At 36.4% G+C, this 19460-nt stretch overlaps 1 protein-coding gene and 1 long non-coding RNA gene across 3 annotated transcripts in view; both read left to right on the forward strand.

Moving 5' to 3' along the window:
- The window catches only part of prkcbb (protein kinase C, beta b), a 173285-nt gene extending 169810 nt beyond the window's left edge, over positions 1-3475 (forward strand). For both annotated transcript variants that reach the window (XM_065275373.2, XM_065275386.2), the window contains one exon: positions 1370-3475. In XM_065275373.2, coding sequence (XP_065131445.1) covers positions 1370-1528 — 159 coding nt within the window. In that variant the 3' untranslated portion in view covers positions 1529-3475. The remainder of the gene's footprint in view (positions 1-1369) is intronic.
- Positions 3476-15262: 11787 nt separating this feature from the next.
- On the forward strand, positions 15263-18242 carry LOC135768437 (uncharacterized). The gene is made up of 3 exons (XR_010542176.2): positions 15263-15753; positions 15898-16008; positions 16140-18242. It is a non-coding gene; the product is annotated as an uncharacterized lncRNA (long non-coding RNA).
- The last annotated feature ends 1218 nt before the right edge of the window (positions 18243-19460 follow it).

Consider the following 19460-nt stretch of genomic DNA (forward strand, 5'->3'; position numbering starts at 1 on the left):
ATGATATCTAACTGTAGACCCAATATGTCCGGCTATGCGTAACCTACTTCTACCCTAAATCAGTGGTTCTCAAACTGGCGGCCGGGAGATGGTGCCGGGGGGGCAGTTTTATGACATTTTATAAAATAAATTAATTTATCATGAAGTCTGTGCAATTAAACCTAAAAAAAAAAATAAGGCTACTACCAACAGCACTACTTTGTATCATTCAATATGTTTTGTTTAATTAAAAGTTGAGTTTTAGAACAGTTTTTTGTCATAATTTTTCTCTGGGGGGGGGCGCAAAGGAATGTGCCGTACACAAGGGGGGCTGCACGCTGAAAAAGTTTGAGAACCACTGCCCTAAATAACCTTGAATTTGGTTACATACCGTTTTTACCAAAATAACTTTAAGAAGTAGGCCTATATTCCATCATGTAAGCAAAGTCAACAGGTGTTCAAGGTGTTTGCTTTCATTTCTTTTACTTGTTCTGAACATATATGCATCGTCTATTCTTGGGCTAAGATTAGAAGACTATTACTATTACTGACCGCCCAAATGTTGCCATGTTTTAGCCAAAAATTATGTACCTCTGGCACTTACTATTTAGGTGCAAAGGTATAAAGGGTGCCACCCCAGTGACAGCTAGAGATTGTTTTTTACAATTTCCCTGACAGTGTATTTCAACGCTATCTTACGAGAATTCATACATATTTAATGAGTTGGCTAATTCGTATTAATTCATACGACCACATTCGTAAGTGTACGATTTGCCTTGACCCCTGTAACGTTGGGGTTAGGTGCGGGGAATGAATTCATACGAATTAGCCAACTCGTAAAATCTTGTGAGATGTATTTAAGTTTATTTTTTCCTAACAAAAACAAAACTTTACACTCGTTTACAAAATTATATTTTGTCAGTGAGTAGGCTTGGTTAAGATCACTTTGCCCTAACTAATGTTAACATAACCAACTTTTGATTGTATAATGTTTATATTAGTAAAAAAAGTATATGCTATCTACAGTATCATAGCTAACTAATGCTAACGATGGAAACTTTATTGTAAAGTGTTAACAGTAGATCATTTATTTATCTTCTAATATGGTATAAGAACTGTGACCATGTCTGTTAAACAGCATAGCTAACACTCCTCAGCTTTAATACACATTTATTTTTTCTTTGAGAAAACAAACTTTCCTTTGTGTGTAGCTTGGATGTATATAGTTTTACAGCATGTGGGTTTTGAACAATAATGACAGATTTTACATTTTTGGGTGGAGTGTCTCTTTGAAGATCTCAAAACGTAAGATTTATAGCAATCTTCTTTCATTACTAGTGGAATATTGTCTAATAATGCCACTAACACTATTTCCTTTCTGTTTCTCCAGCGAAACAGTCGAGATACCTGCAACTTTGACCGGGAGTTCACTAAAATGGCCGTGGAGCTCACTCCCACCGACAAGCTGTTTATCATGAATCTGGACCAGGATGAGTTCCTGGGCTTTTCCTACACCAACCCGGAATATGTCACACCCTCGCAGGGATAAACAAGCGAACGTTTCGGAGACTGCTGGTCATGGATCTCTCTGTCTGCCTGTTTGTATGTGACATGTATGCTCAGGGTTGTAAAAGCTCACTCATATTACTGTAACAGGATTTACCAAAGGGCTCAGGTGGACCACCTCAGTATACAGTACACATTTCCAAAGGGTCAGAATTTGACAAAGTCGTCGAAATCACGCTTTCACATAAGTCAATCGTTTCCCTTTTCCATTCCTGAATCCATCCCTACCAAAATTGCATTTTGTGTGGTGTTTATACACCGGTCACCTCATCCTTTGCAACAAATGAGGAACAAACACGACTAACCCCAAATGAGCAATTTGAAAAACAACAATGCTGCCATCAATTATTTATTCGCAGTTCATTATTTTTCCCCCGTTTGGTCTCTATTTGAGCGAGCTTTATGCTGAGCTAATGTTTAATTCACTGGCTTAAACCCATTATAGCAAAATATTATTATCTACCACACTTGACTTCAGCAGGAGCTCCCATGCAGCCTGTGTTAATTGCTAAATTCCAGGCAAAAGTAATTCTCACTGTCGTGCTATTCAGGAAAAGGGACCAAATGTGAAAAATGTCAAAGTGATTTCAAAATAAAGCATCGTTATCGTTCTGTGTTTCCGGAAGGATGTGTATCACTGGGTTTTGGGAGAGTGATGATTTGTTAAGCTACTGGTTCATATTCCAGCATCCTCGAGGACAGGGATTAGAAACAGCTGAATAGATCAAATGCAGCCAACAGTGTTTTGCAATACAGAATTCAAATAGTACATAACTGCGTATCTATGCACCTTGTTGGAAACACAATGTGCTGTTTTCAGAGGGACTTCAGCATCCACGTTTGTGATTTAAAATGCTTAATTTGCATGATCCCAATAGTTTGTTTATCCTCTAGGTACAGTATAATAATTTTAGATGTATCTATCATTCAGGTGAAAAGACTTTGGTGTTCAATCACGGGATAATCATACTGGTATTTCTGAATGCTTGTTTAGATCGCTCATATATACATTTATATAGCAATGTGATTTGAATCCACCACCTATGTGCACTGATGACTCATAGGCTTTGTGTATATAATGTAACTAAGCATTTTCTGAAATATACAATATTCATTTAAAAGATATCCATCAATAAGGTTTTTCTAACACAATGCATGTTTAGAATTAATTCATTCCCAAAACATGAATGGCTTTATCTCCTGATATGTTGTAATTTGTCCCATTTCTTAATTGTTTTTATTTATTTATTTATTGCTTTTTTTTTTTTAAGTAAGTTACATTCTTGTGCAACTTACAATACAATACCTGTATACTGGCTGATGAAAGCTCTAATGAAAATGACTTTAAGATTAGATACACATGAATCAATAGCCTTTTCTCTCCTGAATAAGCGGAGCTGGATTGATTTGTTCTGCCTGCTCTTGTACAGATTCTAACCTCTAGTGCTGTATGTGTGTGTGTGTAGCTGTGTTGTCTATGGTAAAGAGTTGCAGTGTTTTGATTGGGCTAATTGTCAGTAGCCTTCATTTTATACTTACTGTGTGGCTCAGTAGTGCTATCCCATAATGCTGTCTGAGACCCATCGCTCTGTAGGAAGTTAAGTCACGTATCGATCGGACAATTATCAAAATGTGAAGAAAAGGGCATATATCAGATGAAGCATTGGAGTCCGGACGGAGCGCGAGGTGATTTAGATGGGAAATTTCACAGGCTTAAAGGCACAAAATGTCTGCTTAATTGCCAGCCGAATGGTTTATGACTCTAGGTCAGCTCCAGGGATAAAAAATAACCGAGATGTGGGGTTTCAGACGTCGTAAACACATAGATACAGAATGAGACATTAGATAAACCATAAAGTTGTAACTTATTGATGTACTTATGAGAAAATATGTAATATGTTCTATTTATAATACAGATATTCAATGCAAACCTGCGTTTTTGTCTGGTTTCTTTGTGGGTGCTACAGTATCTGTGCTTGTGTTCCACAGTGGAGGGGACTAAACATTTTATAGGTGTTTACAATATTTAATTACAGCGTATATAATCAGATATCCAGGTACGTCTGTACGTGGAGGAGTTTTATTAAAGGGTACTGGCCCAGTGACAGCTGGGGTTCATAATTTTTTCTGACAGTACCTAGTCTCTTTTGATGTTAAAATTTATGGAAAGATTCAAGATGATTCGGTCTTTGCCAGGGTGTTTTGGTAATTTGCACTATCCAACCACGGCAAACCCAAAAACTGCAAATTTTTGCTGACACCTACAAAGTGCCGATTTTAACATTTTAATAGTGAATTATCTACATGGTATTTTGAGCCAAAACTTCACATATGTACTCTGGGGACGCCAAAGATTTATTTGACATCTTAAAAAAGTCTTGTGAAATGTCACCTTTAATAAAATTCCTCCAGCAGGTTCATAAATAATAGATGATTTGCACTTTAGCTAAAATTTGTTTCTTTGTTGTTATTAGTTTATTTTTTTTCACTTTTTGTTTTTGTTAATGATTTGTTTATATTGTCACTTAAAGGACAAGTTCGGTATTTTAGACTTAAAGCCCTGTTTTCAGATTGTTTATGGTCAAATAGAATGGTTTTGACTGAAATTTCGACATTTTCGGCTGCCCTGAGAATTTTCGCGTGTTTGTGTTTCAGCTCAGACCTCTACAATGGGTTTATAGGTGCACTGGAACAATCCTTCCTAAAATGCATTAAACTTTCGTTTACAAAGACGTGAAACTCACCGAGTGGTCAGGGGTGTTCACTGATATGCTCACACAAAAATCGCTGCAAAAGATGCTTTCCAACAGCTGTTTTAGCATTCGTTGTTAACTTGTGGACCTATTTCCCCAAACGCCTCACACCCGTACATTCTTCCGTTTAGAGCTTGAATAATAAACACTCCGGCCCAGGTGGTGGCGCTAATCCGCCTTTGCCAATTGCAAGAATAGAAACAAAGTTCCCGGCGCGGAGTAATACTGTACCTCACAGCACATCTAATACATGTCAATGGAGTTGGTAAAAACTACGATAAAACCTGTTGGAATGCGTCTTTTGGAGCGATTTTTGTGTGAGCATACCAGTGAACACCCCTGACCACTCGGTGAGTTTCACGTCTTTGTAAAAGAAAGTTTAATGCATTTTAGGAAGGATTGTTCCAGTGCACCTATAAACCCATTGTAGAGGTCTGAGCTGAAACACAAACACGCGAAAATTCTCAGGGCAGCCGAAAATGTCGAAATTTCAGTCAAAACCATTCTATTTGACCATAAACAATCTGAAAACAGGGCTTTAAGTCTAAAATACCGAACTTGTCCTTTAACTGACATTTAGTTTAAATATTAAAAAGATTTAAAGCACATTGATCTACACATTGTATTTATATGTTATCTGTACTTGTGGATGTGGATGACTCCTACAAACATATTTGCAGATTTCTGGAAGCCTGCAATTCCGGTGAGCATTTTCCTAAGCACACGAGGTTATCTGCCAAAGAACTGTACCATTATATCAGGCGAAGCAAGTCATGTTTGCGAAATGAGATGATTCGACTGGAGTCACCGGGCAATCTACGGACGCAAATTGTTCCCCTGATCAGAGCTGACTTCCACATGATGTGATCTTTCATGATTTCCTTCATACAGGTCCAGTTCTCCAGATCCAAAGATTCTCCACCAAGGAGATTACCCAGAAATCCTCCTCTTCCTGTCACAATCGCATGGTGATGCTGTATCTCCGATTATCGGCATCTGCATGTGTGTGCGCGTGAGAATATGAAGGGTTTCACAATGCTAAAGTCTCAAAATGCCATCTTGGTACGTTCTCCGAGGCATGGTGCTGAGTGAGCATTTTCGGTGTAGCTTTCATTGTGACAACTAATGAAATTATTTGCCTTTGACAACAGCTCATTATGTGCCTCAAAGGCATTGTCTAAGACTGCTGTGTTCTGATCTCTCTCATTCTCTTTTTTGTCCTACGGAGGTTTAAAAAATCCAATTAAAATCATCCCCTGTGACAAAGAAGCTGCCATCCGAAGAGTGAAGCTGGCCTTAAAAATAAAAGGAAACATATGGGCGAGGACAGTCAGCAAAGTAAAGCTTGCTATGCAATAATAAGATTCTTAATGAGTACATCCCGCAAGTCATTTATCAGCATACAATTTGAGAGATTCCCATACATCCTCCCCCACTTACTAATGCCATCAGCTTAGTACATCCGAAACAGATGCTAATATCACCCTCCCGATACATTCATGCCAGGTTGGCCACGTTCTTACCTTGCCACATCAATCCCTGTTGCTAATGTAATTACCTTCATCCAGCCCGGCCTCTCTTGTTGAACATAATGTAGTCGCAAAACCACTATCCACCCAACGTATCATTTTAGCTTCAGAGAGCACTGTGTGCGGGCTTTGCATTAAAGCGCTGTGCAATGGCCCCCTATCCATCCTCTAATGACACCCTTGCAGGCTCCTGCAGTGAGATTTACAGACCAACAGACGCGCCCCTTTTACCCTCTTTCTCTATGGGATGTAATTAATGCCATGTAGGGTGCATGGCGTGGGTTTAACATACATTATATTCCAGCAATGGCTCGACTCCCTTTTTCCCACATTGTTTACAACTGTGTTTTTTAACCAGGGGGATGGGAACCACGTGGGCCCTCAACACATTTTCAAGGCGACTTAAATTTATTTACAAATTGGTTAGTTCTGGTCCTTAATTCTTATTAGTCAGTAGCTGTGTTTAATTTTCAATAAACACAGCTATTAGCGCTGCACTCAACAATTCTGTGTATAACTGTGCAGCAACCAACATTAGCAACATAAACATAATGTCAAACATTCTTTTGCTTTTTGAAGTCTGTCAGGGACAATTTTTTTCAGCGGAAGGAAGGCTAGTGATTTTACATTATGAAAGTTGCATTGAAACCAAGGGGCAACCTTTCGATCTTTCTAATGTAGCCAATACGAAAATGACTTAAACTGCAATTTATTGATGGGTCGCTAGAGGCTGGCTCCAAAAGGGAGTCAATTCCCGTAGACCCCCATGTTAAAACAATTGACCCTTCGCTAAACCACGCCCAAAAACCGCAACAGGCCAATCGTGGGTTAGCAATCGTAACTAGGTGCGGGAGTCTGACAAGCTTTCGAGTGAGGAAAACATACTGAAGTGTTGTAAATATAAAAATGTGTAAATCCGGCTACCTGGTGAGTTTGGACGGGGTGATGAATTTTTTCCCTAACCGAAACTTAAAACCCAAGTGGAGAAATGTCGGATGTGGACCAACAGTGTGGAATTCACAACTAAATATCGACAGGATTAATAAAAACACATACGTTTGCTCCAATGTAAGAGCACGCTAATGTTAGCTCAGCACATCATTGCTTGCAAATAATGACGCTTCTTTGTTCATAATGCATATATTTAAACGTAAAAGAAGACAAGAATACTTTAAAAAATATTTTTGCTTTTTGTTAGTAGACGGCCTACCCCTAAGTACTCCAATCCAATTGCGACTCTCCCGGGGTTAAGTTAGTTCTAAGTGGGAGAATGTTATTATTGGAAAGTGGTCAGGTTAATGTCTTGTCTTTTTTCACTGTTTGATTTATAATTATTCGATTATTTTCACAAATTTCACTTACCCTGCTGTGCATGAACAAAGCTCAATTTGTGTGTTTCCATTTATATGGTCAGCATATGAAGCAGCTGCTGCTTGCGCTGAGACCTAACGTTATAGGCTTTAGCTTCAATATAATTATTCTCTAATCAGTTGCATATTATGTTGTCGAAATATCCCTCGAATGCACACTGCAGTTCCTTTTGTCTTGCTTTCTCAGAAATTTCACCTGTTCGACAAAAATGACTAATTATCTCCTTGTGAATGTCTGACACCGGTACTGTAATAGACCTGCCAGGCTCAAAAGCTTGACAGGCGTAGCAACAGTAACTAAGGGGGGGCGGGGCTTAGCGAAGGGTCAATTGTATTGTGTGGTAAACTTAACTTCCACATAGAACCTTAAATTACCTTTGTTCATATATCCTACCCAGTCTCACAAGGTTTCGTGATATAGTCACATATTTGTTTTATTCTTTTTTTGTGATATTATCACAAATTTCCAAGTTTTTTCCTGATCGTATAACGAATTCCTGTTTTTGTGTGATTATCACGTATTAGTTACTCAACTGCTTTTTCCTATTTTTAAACCATTGTCGCTTCGGTTTATGGTTAGATTTGGTGCTTGCATTAGAATGTCACTTTATACATTGGTTTATACAATTTTGTATAAATGTCGCCTGGCGTTAGGGTTAGAGTTGGGTTTGGGTAGGGATGTCATTTTATTTAAACCTAACCCTAAACTGAAGCGACAATGGTAAGAAAATAGGACAAAACAGTTGAGTAACCAATACGTGATAATCACACGAAAACAGGAATTCGTTATACGATCACAAAAAAACGTGGAAATTCGTGATAATATCACGAAAAAATTATCAAAAAATACGTGACTATAACGAAATTAATGCTCTTCATCTTAACATAGAAACAGACAGCATAAGAGTAAAGGCACAGATCCAATGTAGCCTACTGCTTACATTAACTTATAAAAAAAAAATGTGTGTTTACAAGAAAAATCTGGACTTATTAAGATAGTTTGAGTAAATATGTCCATTCAAGTGAAAGAAAACATGAACTCCGTTAACATACTGAAGCATTGAGATGCTGCAATCCAAGCACATGCATCAGATGGGCACACAAACTCAATTTCTAATCAGCGTTTGAGTAAATCAGTTTTTTGTCTTTTGTGCTTAAATATTTTAATTAGCCGTATCTGAAAGCATGTGAAATGATCGTTGGCAACACTTTAGTAGGGACCAATTCTCACTTTTAACTAGTTTCTTATTAGCTTACATATTGGCTGTTTGTTAGTGCTTATTATGGACATATTAATGCCTTGTTCTGCATGACCATATTGTACATCCCTTAACCCGATCAAATACCTAAACCTAACTGCTACAAAAACTACCTTATTAGCTATTAATAAGCAGTAAATTGGGAGTTTATAAGTGTTCCCCATACTAAAGTGTTACCTGATCGTTTGTGCTCACACAGCACTGCGTTTGAGACGACACAGTGATGTGGTGTTCCCGTTCCTGTCGTTTGAACTTTGAAGCTTAATCACACACACATATGTTTTTCCTCATAACTCTCACTTGTGATTGGTTAATGTTACTTCACTCAAATCCAAGTAAAAACATGGACAGGAATGGTGGCGAGTTGAAAAGTGCGGTGGACAGAATCATATTTTGTTCAAAGTGGGGGGGGGGCATGTCTCCCGGGTCCCACGCATATTCTACGCCCATGCTTATTCTACAGCAGAGCCTCTTATTGCTTTTAAAAATAAAACAAAACAAGCATTTAAATAAGCTCTTTTAGCTCTTTCTACGAATGTCAAGCTGTAGTCAAATGTTTTATTGGGTGGAAACTGTGAGTAGGGGGCCTTTAAACATTGTTGGGGTGGCCAACAATCCACTGCCTTTGATCCACTGTTCGAAATGCCCCTCTTTACTTCCCGCACATCAAGGAAACAAACGAAGAAAAGTCGCTATTGATTCAAAATTCCTCAATTAGTGTTCTCCCTCATGCTGTTTGTTCTCGCTTTTAAAGACGATCCCTAATTAACTGACAAACAATTTGCTCTCTCTGGCACCAAAGGCGCAGAAAAGAGCGGGAAAAGACTTTCTCTTCCACAGAGAGCGCTCTCATTCCCAAGAAGAAGAAATATGACAAAAAAACACAGCGTCTGATATTTATTACATTCACCGGATCTTAGAAAACGTTTAGGTAAAAGCGTGACGGAAGGATTTATTGGATTTGGTTGCGCTCGCTGTGAGAGTCGCGCTTTTTTTCTTTAATTGTGATAAGTGGTCTGGCTGTCCTGTCTTATAGAGGTAAAACAATTTAAAAAGCAATCTCCTGTTTTAATGAAAACAAGCATGCGAGGCTGCATGGAGCTAATGAAGCCAGGAGAGTTATTACATGGGGCTCCGGGGATCTTCCGTGCCGCCTGTGTACAGTGACAGACATATAGCGTGGGAGGGGCGGAGGGCAGTGTGCTGCCCTGTGGAGAAAGAGAAAAAAAATAAAACTCTACATTTAGATTTGCACACAACGTGTAAGCTTCGTTACATAGGTATATCTTTTATAACCCAGATGGATGAAAGTATTCTCCATAGTGCTAGTTTTTTGGCTCATGGACGCTCTGTTCCATTTCAGTGGCTCTTGCCCCTTCAATGGTCTCTCCTCCCTCGATCTCAATAATATAGCGTCATCATCACAGACCTGCTGTGCTGAGATGATTTAACCTGGTCTGACTTCATCCGGCTGAACAGTCCTTTGACAACCTGAATCCAACGCACTGAGCTATTTTCCGCCTTCGCTTTATGCTCTAGGGAACCGCGTGAGGTAAAGATGGAGAGAAAGGATGCTTTACGCTATTGTGATCAGGCAATGAAACATCTGGGATGCTAATTATGGGGAGCCCTGGAACTGATAATTACTGATGTTTTTATAGGGGTCTAGTTCAGCAATCCCAAAATGATACCGCAGGAGAATAGCAATTACTTGACTTCGCACACCCGTGTTTGTCAATCAATGGTAATCTTCAGAGGACTGCGCTTCTGAATTATAAAACACTCATCAAATATAGAAAACTTTGCATGAAACTTTTTTGTTCCAGAAATATTTCCCACAGTACAGAATGAATAGATAAGTTATTCAGAAGGAATATCCTATGCAAGCGAAGCCTGCTTTGTCTCTCCTCCCTTCTCTGAGGAGCCATAAACTTTCCGGCACATTTAATTGGTATTCCTCGTGTTTATCGACGAATCTGCTCATGCTGTAGAGGCTGTGAGGTAAAAGCTGATATCATGATCTGCTTATGTAGAGTCCTTTTATCCCTGTATGTGAACTTTCCTTCCTCTGTCTAAACCTGTCACTCACCATCACCAATCTAATCTGCAGCCATCTCAATCTACACCAGCGTTTGGGACCACCAGTGGCCTCACCTAACGTATTATTTGAAAAAGGACAAAACAATCATTTAAATAGTGTGATTGGGGCTTTGAATATTGTTATGGAAAGTGGTGGGGCCTTGAAGTCAAAGAGGTTGTGAGATCCAATACATTTAAATTGTGTGGGGGCTTTGACATCCTGGCTACTTTGGTATCTGTGGGTTGTTTTCCCAGGGGATGTTTGGAAGCATTTTACCTGTATTATTTCAGATCTCGTTCTTTTATCATCATGATTCCTTTCATCATAACCTTGTGCGCAGCAAAAAACGCTTCATTATCGCAATAACATTATAACCATTAGTCATTCAGAGTTAGCTGGGTTGTGAAGTGATGCTTTTACTGCACTGTTTGTAATTAATGTTGTTAATAACATCGACACATTGTAAATGTATAGAAATTTCTATGCTTTGAAAAAAGCAGAAGTTGGAAAAGCATTAAATATGTTTATTTACCTGCATATAGTAAACATTGTGTATAAAAGCAAAATACTCCAACCTCTGAAAGGATAATATTTATGTTTTTTATCATGCCAGAGTCACACAACATGCTGCCTACTTACATTGTTAACAGCTTTAAACCAAATTTAGCACACTATCTTATTTGTATTTTTTACAACGCAGTGTTTTTTCTCAATTCTCATCCCACAGAGAATAAGGGACTTTTTATATAAGGCAATGGATTTGTAAATGCTGTTAAACTGAAAGCATTTAACGTTGAGGGGTCAGTGGTTCTTAAAGGAAAACACCACTGTTTTTCAATATTTTACTGTTCTTACCTCAACTAAGACAAATTAATACATATATGATTTTTTAATGCGTGCACTTAATCTTTGTACTAGAGGTCTTCACGGAAGACCTGAAGACCCGGGACCCGGGTCTATATTTTAAGTGATCAGCCGGGTCCGGGTCGGGTCTCAATCTATTACTTCGGGTCCCGGGTCTGTTTCACGTTGTGGGTAATACCCGAGTCGAGAGTGAGTAATACCCTTAGATGAACTGTCGCATACATTTTTTCTATGACACTCAAACTGCGTTAAAAAGTTTATATTTGGTTGCTCCAACCAGGCAGCTAACGCACATGTGCTCTTGTAATGTTTCTCTGGCTACCACTCAGGAGCTTCTGCAGTGAGACGCAATGACTTCACGTTTGACATTTGGCTCTTTTATTTAGAAGGCGGGACTTATTCCGCCATACCGCGCGTTTTGCACTGACTTCTCTCATTTTTATAATAATATTATAAATTGACCGTCTTGCTGTTATATCTAAAGTTTTATCGCAGACTCTGCTCAAAGAGCACAGAGATGATAGCAAAGTAAAGCTAACAAAGCAGCCATGACACTGAACGAGCAATCGTTATTATAATCCAAATGGGCAAACAGTATAAATTATTATGCAAGTTGACCCGATAAACAACACATGTAAAACTGTGTTATTCATCACCGACTTTAAAGTGGACTTTTAAAGCTGGAATAAGCATTAAGCATTTCAATCGTCAATAGAGGAATAACATGGATGGAACTTTCTTGGCAATGAGGATTGTGCATCATAGTCAGGTACAAGGATACGAGGGAGAATGATAACTTCTATGGGTAAGACAAAAAGTTTAATTTTCGCTACTTGTTTATTGACTTAATAACATTAAACTAAAGAATATTTGCCGGTCAGGTCTGTGTCTTCCCGGACAGGTTCGGGTCCAGCTTGTAAATAATAGACGGGTCGGGGTCGTTTCCAGTTCCAGCTTTCAAAATAACAGACAGGTCTGGGTCGGTTCAGTCTTTGTACATTTACGGGTCTCTTCGGTTCGGGTAGGATTTTTGGACCCGTGAAGACCTCTGTGTCGTGAATGTGTTAGCATTTAGCTTAGCCCCATTCATTCCTTAGGATCCAAACAGGAATGAATTTAGATGCCACCAAACGCTTCCATTTTTTTTTTTCTATTTAAAGACTGTTACATGAGTGGCACAAAATAAATTGTGGGGATTTTTAATAGATAAAAAATGAGAATTATATTGTATGGCGGAAGAGCACTTATTAGTTAGCATCACTCTGACCTCGGCGCGCAGAAACATCATCACTCCTGACTACTCCCCCTCTCGCTCAAACTTCCATCAATATTACTGCACCCGAGGTCAAACTGCTGTAAACTAAGTGCTCTTCCACCATACAATATAGTTCTCATTTTTATCTGCTTAAAAAATCACCATGTTTTATTTTGTGCCACCATACCTACTCGTGTAGTCATGTAACAGTCTTTAAATAGGGAAAACATGGAAGTGTTTGGTGGCTTCTAAATTCATTCCTGTTTGGATGCTAATGAATAAATGGGGCTAGGCTAAATGCTAACACATTTACGACGCGCTGTACAAAGATTAAGTGCACACATTGATAAAAGATAGGTATGTATTAATAAGTCTAAGTTGAGGTAAGAACATAGTAAAATATTGAAAAAAAAAAACTGTGGTGTTTTTCTTTAATGTCTTCCACACAATAGATCCCATTCAGTAAATCAGGTCATCTATTCAAAATTATTTTCAAAGTAGCCTAATGAAACATCTGAGAGTTTGCCGAGATGAAAATACATTGATTTTATTTGCATGTGCATTACGGTTTTTATTACCAGTGCTTCCTGCAAGCTCTTTTAAGAGGTAAACAACATCATCAGTATCAATTATTGGGACTTTGAGGGTTAAGGAATGAGTTCTGAAGGCCAGTTTTGGGCTGGAGGCTCTGTTATTGTGAATTTAATTGTTATTGTAAGGTTCAGATTTTTCCTGTTGATGCCTTTAAATCCTCACTGGTGTTTATTGTAGAGGTATGTAAATCTGTCATGTCTCTCCAAACGCATCATTTATCGTCTTCTCACACTTTTGTAGTTCTAATAAACACTGGTGCAATCCTCCTGCGGCCTGTGATGCTCCACCGCACCAGAGGCTGTTCAGAAACATCATCCATTGCAGTTGACAAGGATGAATTTGAGCAATACAGCAGCATGTGTGTTTAGTTAAGGGTCAGTGCACATCACAAATGATGACAGACTCCATGGCTGATACTCATAACTGAGGTGAGCTCAGTGCTGAGGCAGGGTCCACCCTTTTGGGGATAAACGGATGCTACAATGCTTGTCTCAAGACTGATGCTGCATGCATATGCAATACTTAAAGAGGAGATTTCACAAGACTTTTTAAGATCTAAAATAAATCTTTGGATTATATATGTGAAGTTTTAGTTCAAAATACCATATAGATAATTGATTATAGCATGTTAAAATTGCCACTTTGTAGGGGTGAGCAAAAATGTGCCGTTTTTGGGTGTGTCCTTTAAAATGCAAATAAGCTAATGGCAGTGTCATGGTAGGATAGTATTATCCCCTTCTGACATCACTACAGGAGCCAAATTTCAATGACCTATTTTTTCACATGCTTGCAGAGAATAATTTACCAAAACTAAGTTACTGGGTTGATCTTTTTCACATTTTCTAGGTTGATAGAAGCACTGGGGACCCAATTTTAGCACATGGAAAAAGTCAGATTTTCATCATATGTCTCATTTAAAGGGATAGTTCACCAAAACACAAAACTTTGTATTTATTTACTCACCCTCGTGTCTTTTAAAGCCCTAATGTCTTTCTTTGTTCTTCAGAACCCAAACAGTTTTTTTTTTTCAAAAGTGTTGTGCTGTTTTTATTGTTTAAGGCAGTCACCATCCACCCCCATAGTAACTAGAAAACCCTTTAGGCTTCAAATGGACCCAAAGGTGTTAAAGAGCCCCTATTTTCTGTTTCATTGTTTTACGGTTTTCCAAAATGTATGTTAACGATAGAGCTGCGGGATTAATCGTTAAAAGATCGTGATCTCGATTCTCGAAAACACGATCTTAATCCAACATTTCTACGATTCAGATAATTATATTTTCTAGGATAAAAGATGCAGTCTCGTATCAAAAAGAGGATCTTATTCCGGATCTTCCCTTGTGAAAAATTAGCGTACTTAAGTGTATTGAAAGCATACTTTTTGTGTGCTTAAAATAATAAAAGTATACTTTTTGAGAAGTGCACTTGCTGATAATATAATATAATATAAATTAAAGACCACTTAAGCGTAATTAAATGGAATACACTTTAATGACACTATTTATTAACACACTTAAGTGCACTTTTTACAACTGCACTTTGTAAGAATATGTATTTAATTTCAACTTATATTAAGTACACTTTCATCATAATATTTATAAACACACTTAAGTGCACTTTTAAAAATGTACTTTTTAATAATGTCTAATTAAGCTTAATTTAAAGAAAGTACACTTTCATCATAATATTTATAAACACACTTAAGTGCACTTTTAAAAATGCACTTTGTAATAATATCTAATTAATTTTAACTTATAGTAAGTACACTTTCATTATAATATTTATAAACACACTTCAGTGCACTTTTAAAAATGCACTTTGTAATAATACCTAATTAATTTCAACTTTTAGTAAGTACACTTTCATAATAATATTTCACTAACACACTTAAGGACACTTTTTAAAAATGCACTTTGTAATAATATCTAATTAATTTTAAATTACAGTAAGTACACTTTCAACATAATATTTATAAACACACTTAAGTGGACTTTTAAAAATGCACTTTTTAATACTGTCTAATTAAGCTTAACTTATAGTAAGTACACTTTCATCACAATATTTCTTAACATACCTAATTACACTTTTTAAAAATGCACTTTGTCTAATTTAGTTTTACTTAAATGTAACCCTGGTTAAATAATTAAATATTATTATTTTAAAAGTGTGCTTAAATATAATAGAGACTATTCATACATCTACATTTATTTTATAAATGAGGAAATACATGTGAATAATTCAATCTGAATTATAAATCTGAAATGAGTAAACCAATCAGAGTGTTTAATTGTAAGCTCCGCCCCTTTTTTGCTTTTGGATCGCGTCTCAGTTCAGAGGAGAGATGCAGAGCGACAGAGACACTCGATCTGACGCGAGAGTGTTTAATTTGATTAAATATGACTCCTAAGTTCATATAAACTGAAGAAATCAGAATTTAACTTGCATATATTCAATGATACAGCGTGATTGTGTGGATTGAGCACTTTTTGAGCTTTCATTTTGTACCTGGTGAGTTTGTTATAATTACCAATGATATTAGCCATAAAAACGAATGTCAACACTTTAAATGTCATATCATTTTATTTGTTTAATCCATACGAGACAAAATAGTGTTATATTGTGATGTTATATGGGTTGGATTGTTCATTGCAGTGGATTATGTAAAACCACATGGTGCGTTGTGTTCACTGCTGTTCGCTGACGCCATTTTGGTTGCACGTGCCTGTGAAAGACAAAAAGAGAAGGAAACACGTGAATGGACAGGTATTTGTCTAAATTGTCATTTATTATGATGATGGCACTTATGTATGTATTTTATTTGTTTCCTTTATTATGTAGAATTGTTAATCATTATTGATACACAATATTGAATGCATATTCTGGTCTGTGATTAGGCCAGGTTTTTTTCCTTTCGTATGAACATTCCTTGAGCTGGATTTTCCTAATTGATGGCGAGCTTCCCATTTCGACTTGATTGGATCACGAATCTAGAGGAAAGGACAATTTTCTATTTTAAATATTTTTCTTCAGACAAGTAAGAGGATACATTTCAGAAACTGTTTCCTTATTTTGTTTGTTTACTTTATTGAACTGAAACATTTCAGAAGCACAATTCTGATAATTTAAGACTGATCAATACTCCAATTGATAAGAACTTTGAACTTGAATACTGATTTCAGTGTGTTACATATATAATTTGTACCATCTTTGTACATTGATTGTGACTGTGATTTCTGTAAATGAGAAGTAATTTAGAGGGTGCACCCATAGTATATATAGTTAATTGTATTTTCATTGTTGTTACTATTTTTGTGATTAAGGAAAGAAAAAGAAAGGTTTCTCAATACTCAAAGTAAAATAATTTATTAATCAACTTACCTTCTGTCTCTGCTTGTTGCTCACTATCACTGCTACCACCTCCTTCGTACCGTGCACCCTTCTGATCTTATTATTATGCCTGGTCCATAAGTAAGTGAGTTAATACCCGCTACATAAAGAAAGTACACTTTCATGGCAATATTTCTAAACACATTTAATAAATGATCATTAGACTGATGTGACCTACCAAAGACTTGTTAATTTAAAGTTCATGCAGTTCTTTTTTAGTTGTCTGTTAAAATGTAAAAAAATTATAACTTTGAGTTTATTTTTTTCTAAGGGATGTAATTATTCAATATTGATAGTTGTTTGTTTGATTCCAATTTAACAATATTAAAATGAGTTTTTTTTTTGTTTGGACATATACAACTCATAATTAATTTATTAAATGTACTTTTGCAAAACAAAAAATCTGATTCATAATTTGACTACCAAACTGTTTTATTGTCAGTGTAAGCATTGTGGTTTTTGTTTGTTTGCAATGCATTAAACTGAAATGAATACATATTTAATTAACTAGATTTGTTTTTCAGTATTTTGAGAAGTACATAAATATATTTCACATACAATAGAAGTAGTTAAAGTACATACTGTAGAAAGATGCATTGAAATCACTTCACTGCACTGAAATCACAGTTCAACTGATTTAATTTTATATATTTGAATTTATTTGGCAAACTTGTATTTGAAACATAACATTTAATGAGTAATTAAATGTACTGTTAATATACATTAACTTATTTTTAATTTCACATTAATTGCTTGACAGTAGATTGAACAGTGCACTTTAAGTATATTCTAAAAACACTAGAAGCAATTATGAAAGTAGATATAAAGTTGTAATAAAGTACCAATTAAGTTGTTCCAAAAAAATCACTCTTAATGGCAACTTATTACATTTTATTTCAACTTAATATATGATATATGTGAAATTAATTACACTTAATGTGCATTTAGTGCGCCGAAAAGATTGCATTTAATTCACACTTAAGAGTATTGTTAACAGACATTAAATTGCATTTTAAATCACATTAATTTCATGTCTTTATATTGTGTAGTGCACTTTAAGTATATTTTAAAAACACTAGAAGCAATTATGAAAGTAGGTATAAAGTTGTAATAAAGTACCAATTAAGTTGTTCCAAAAAATCACTCTTAATGGCAACTTATTACATTTTATTTCAACTTAATATATGATATATGTGAAATTAATTACACTTAATGTGCATTTAGTGCGCCGAAAAGATTGCATTTAATTCACACTTAAGAGTATTGTTAACAGACATTAAATTGCATTTTAAATCACATTAATTTCATGTCTTTATATTGTGTAGTGCACTTTAAGTATATTTTAAAAACACTAGAAGCAATTATGAAAGTAGGTATAAAGTTGTAATAAAGTACCAATTAAGTTGTTCCAAAAAATCACTCTTAATGGCAACTTATTACATTTTATTTCAACTTAATATATGATATATGTGAAATTAATTACACTTAATGTGCATTCAGTGCGCCGAAAAGATTGCATTTAATTCACACTTAAGTGTATATACTTAAAGTGTATTATTTATGTAATAAGTACACTTTATAAAAGTACACTTAAGCACACTTTTTTTTCACAAGGGTTATCATGATCCGGAATCTACTTATCTACTTACATGGCGTTTTCCTGTATTTGGCCGAGTGTTCTAGTGGGCGTGAAGATTAAGCGGGCATGTAGATTATTCACCCGATGGACGTTTACGCTTCCGGCGAGAAAAATGCTCTGGCTGCCCTGCCAACAATGGCTATAGACAAAGTGTAGTGGATGCTCTGACACTCAAATGCATTATCTGGAATCCTCTCAAGGGGAGGTTTCCGCCTTCCGATTGCCACCGAACATTTCTGCCTTCCAATTGGTTGCTGCCGAACCGCATCATAGCTCATTACCATAAAGTTAAAATGAATAGAGTAATTATCTATACCATAAAATGAATAGATAATTACTCTACAATTAACATTTACTGAGTTTAAAAAGTATCTACACTTATCTGAAACTTTCAGAAGCAGAATTCTTTGCACCTGTAAAAAATAATGTTAACCTTATGCTCAGGGGTTGTAAGTCTTTTAAATAAAAAAAGTTATTGAGAATCATGAGAGAATCGTGATCTTTATTTTACGCAAAAGAATCACAATTCTCATTTTACACAGAATCGTGCAGCTTTAGTTTACATTATGCAAAGTTACTAATCCCAAAATCTATGATGAGTTATCGTCTCCAACTGATATTTTTTCTTGGCCTAAAATGAATGCAAAGATTGTAGGTTTACTTCAGTTTACTTCCACAGCCTGTTGACAAATTTCCTACTGACTATTCAAACCATAACTTATATGTGATCATTGGGCAGTGTAACATTTGTTGTTTGTGGTTTCTACGATCTCAAATGCAGACATGGTTACATGTTTTAGTATCCTTGCCTTACCTTATCTGTTACGTTCTGCTCAAGCCACGCCGGCAAAGTTAATCGACCGCTTGGTCATCTGCCTTTTCTGGATCAGGTTCGGGCTCATACTGATAAGGTTGTAAAGACGATATCTCCTGTTGGGAGCTGATCTTCCAAATATGGTAAGGACGCCACATTTCCGTAACTGGCTTGAGGTATTTGGCCAATCACAATGCACTGGATAGCTGGCCAATCAGAGAACACCGTGCTTTTCAGAATGGTGAGCTTTGTACAAATCAGCGCACTTCAGAAAGGTCGGAGATAGAGGGGCAACAATAATGTACAGTACTATGTGTAAAAGATGTTATTTGAACCATAAACCATGCGAACATGTTTTACACCAAATATATATAC

This window comes from Paramisgurnus dabryanus, chromosome 3 (assembly GCF_030506205.2).
Source record: "Paramisgurnus dabryanus chromosome 3, PD_genome_1.1, whole genome shotgun sequence".
Classification (NCBI taxonomy): domain Eukaryota; kingdom Metazoa; phylum Chordata; class Actinopteri; order Cypriniformes; family Cobitidae; genus Paramisgurnus; species Paramisgurnus dabryanus.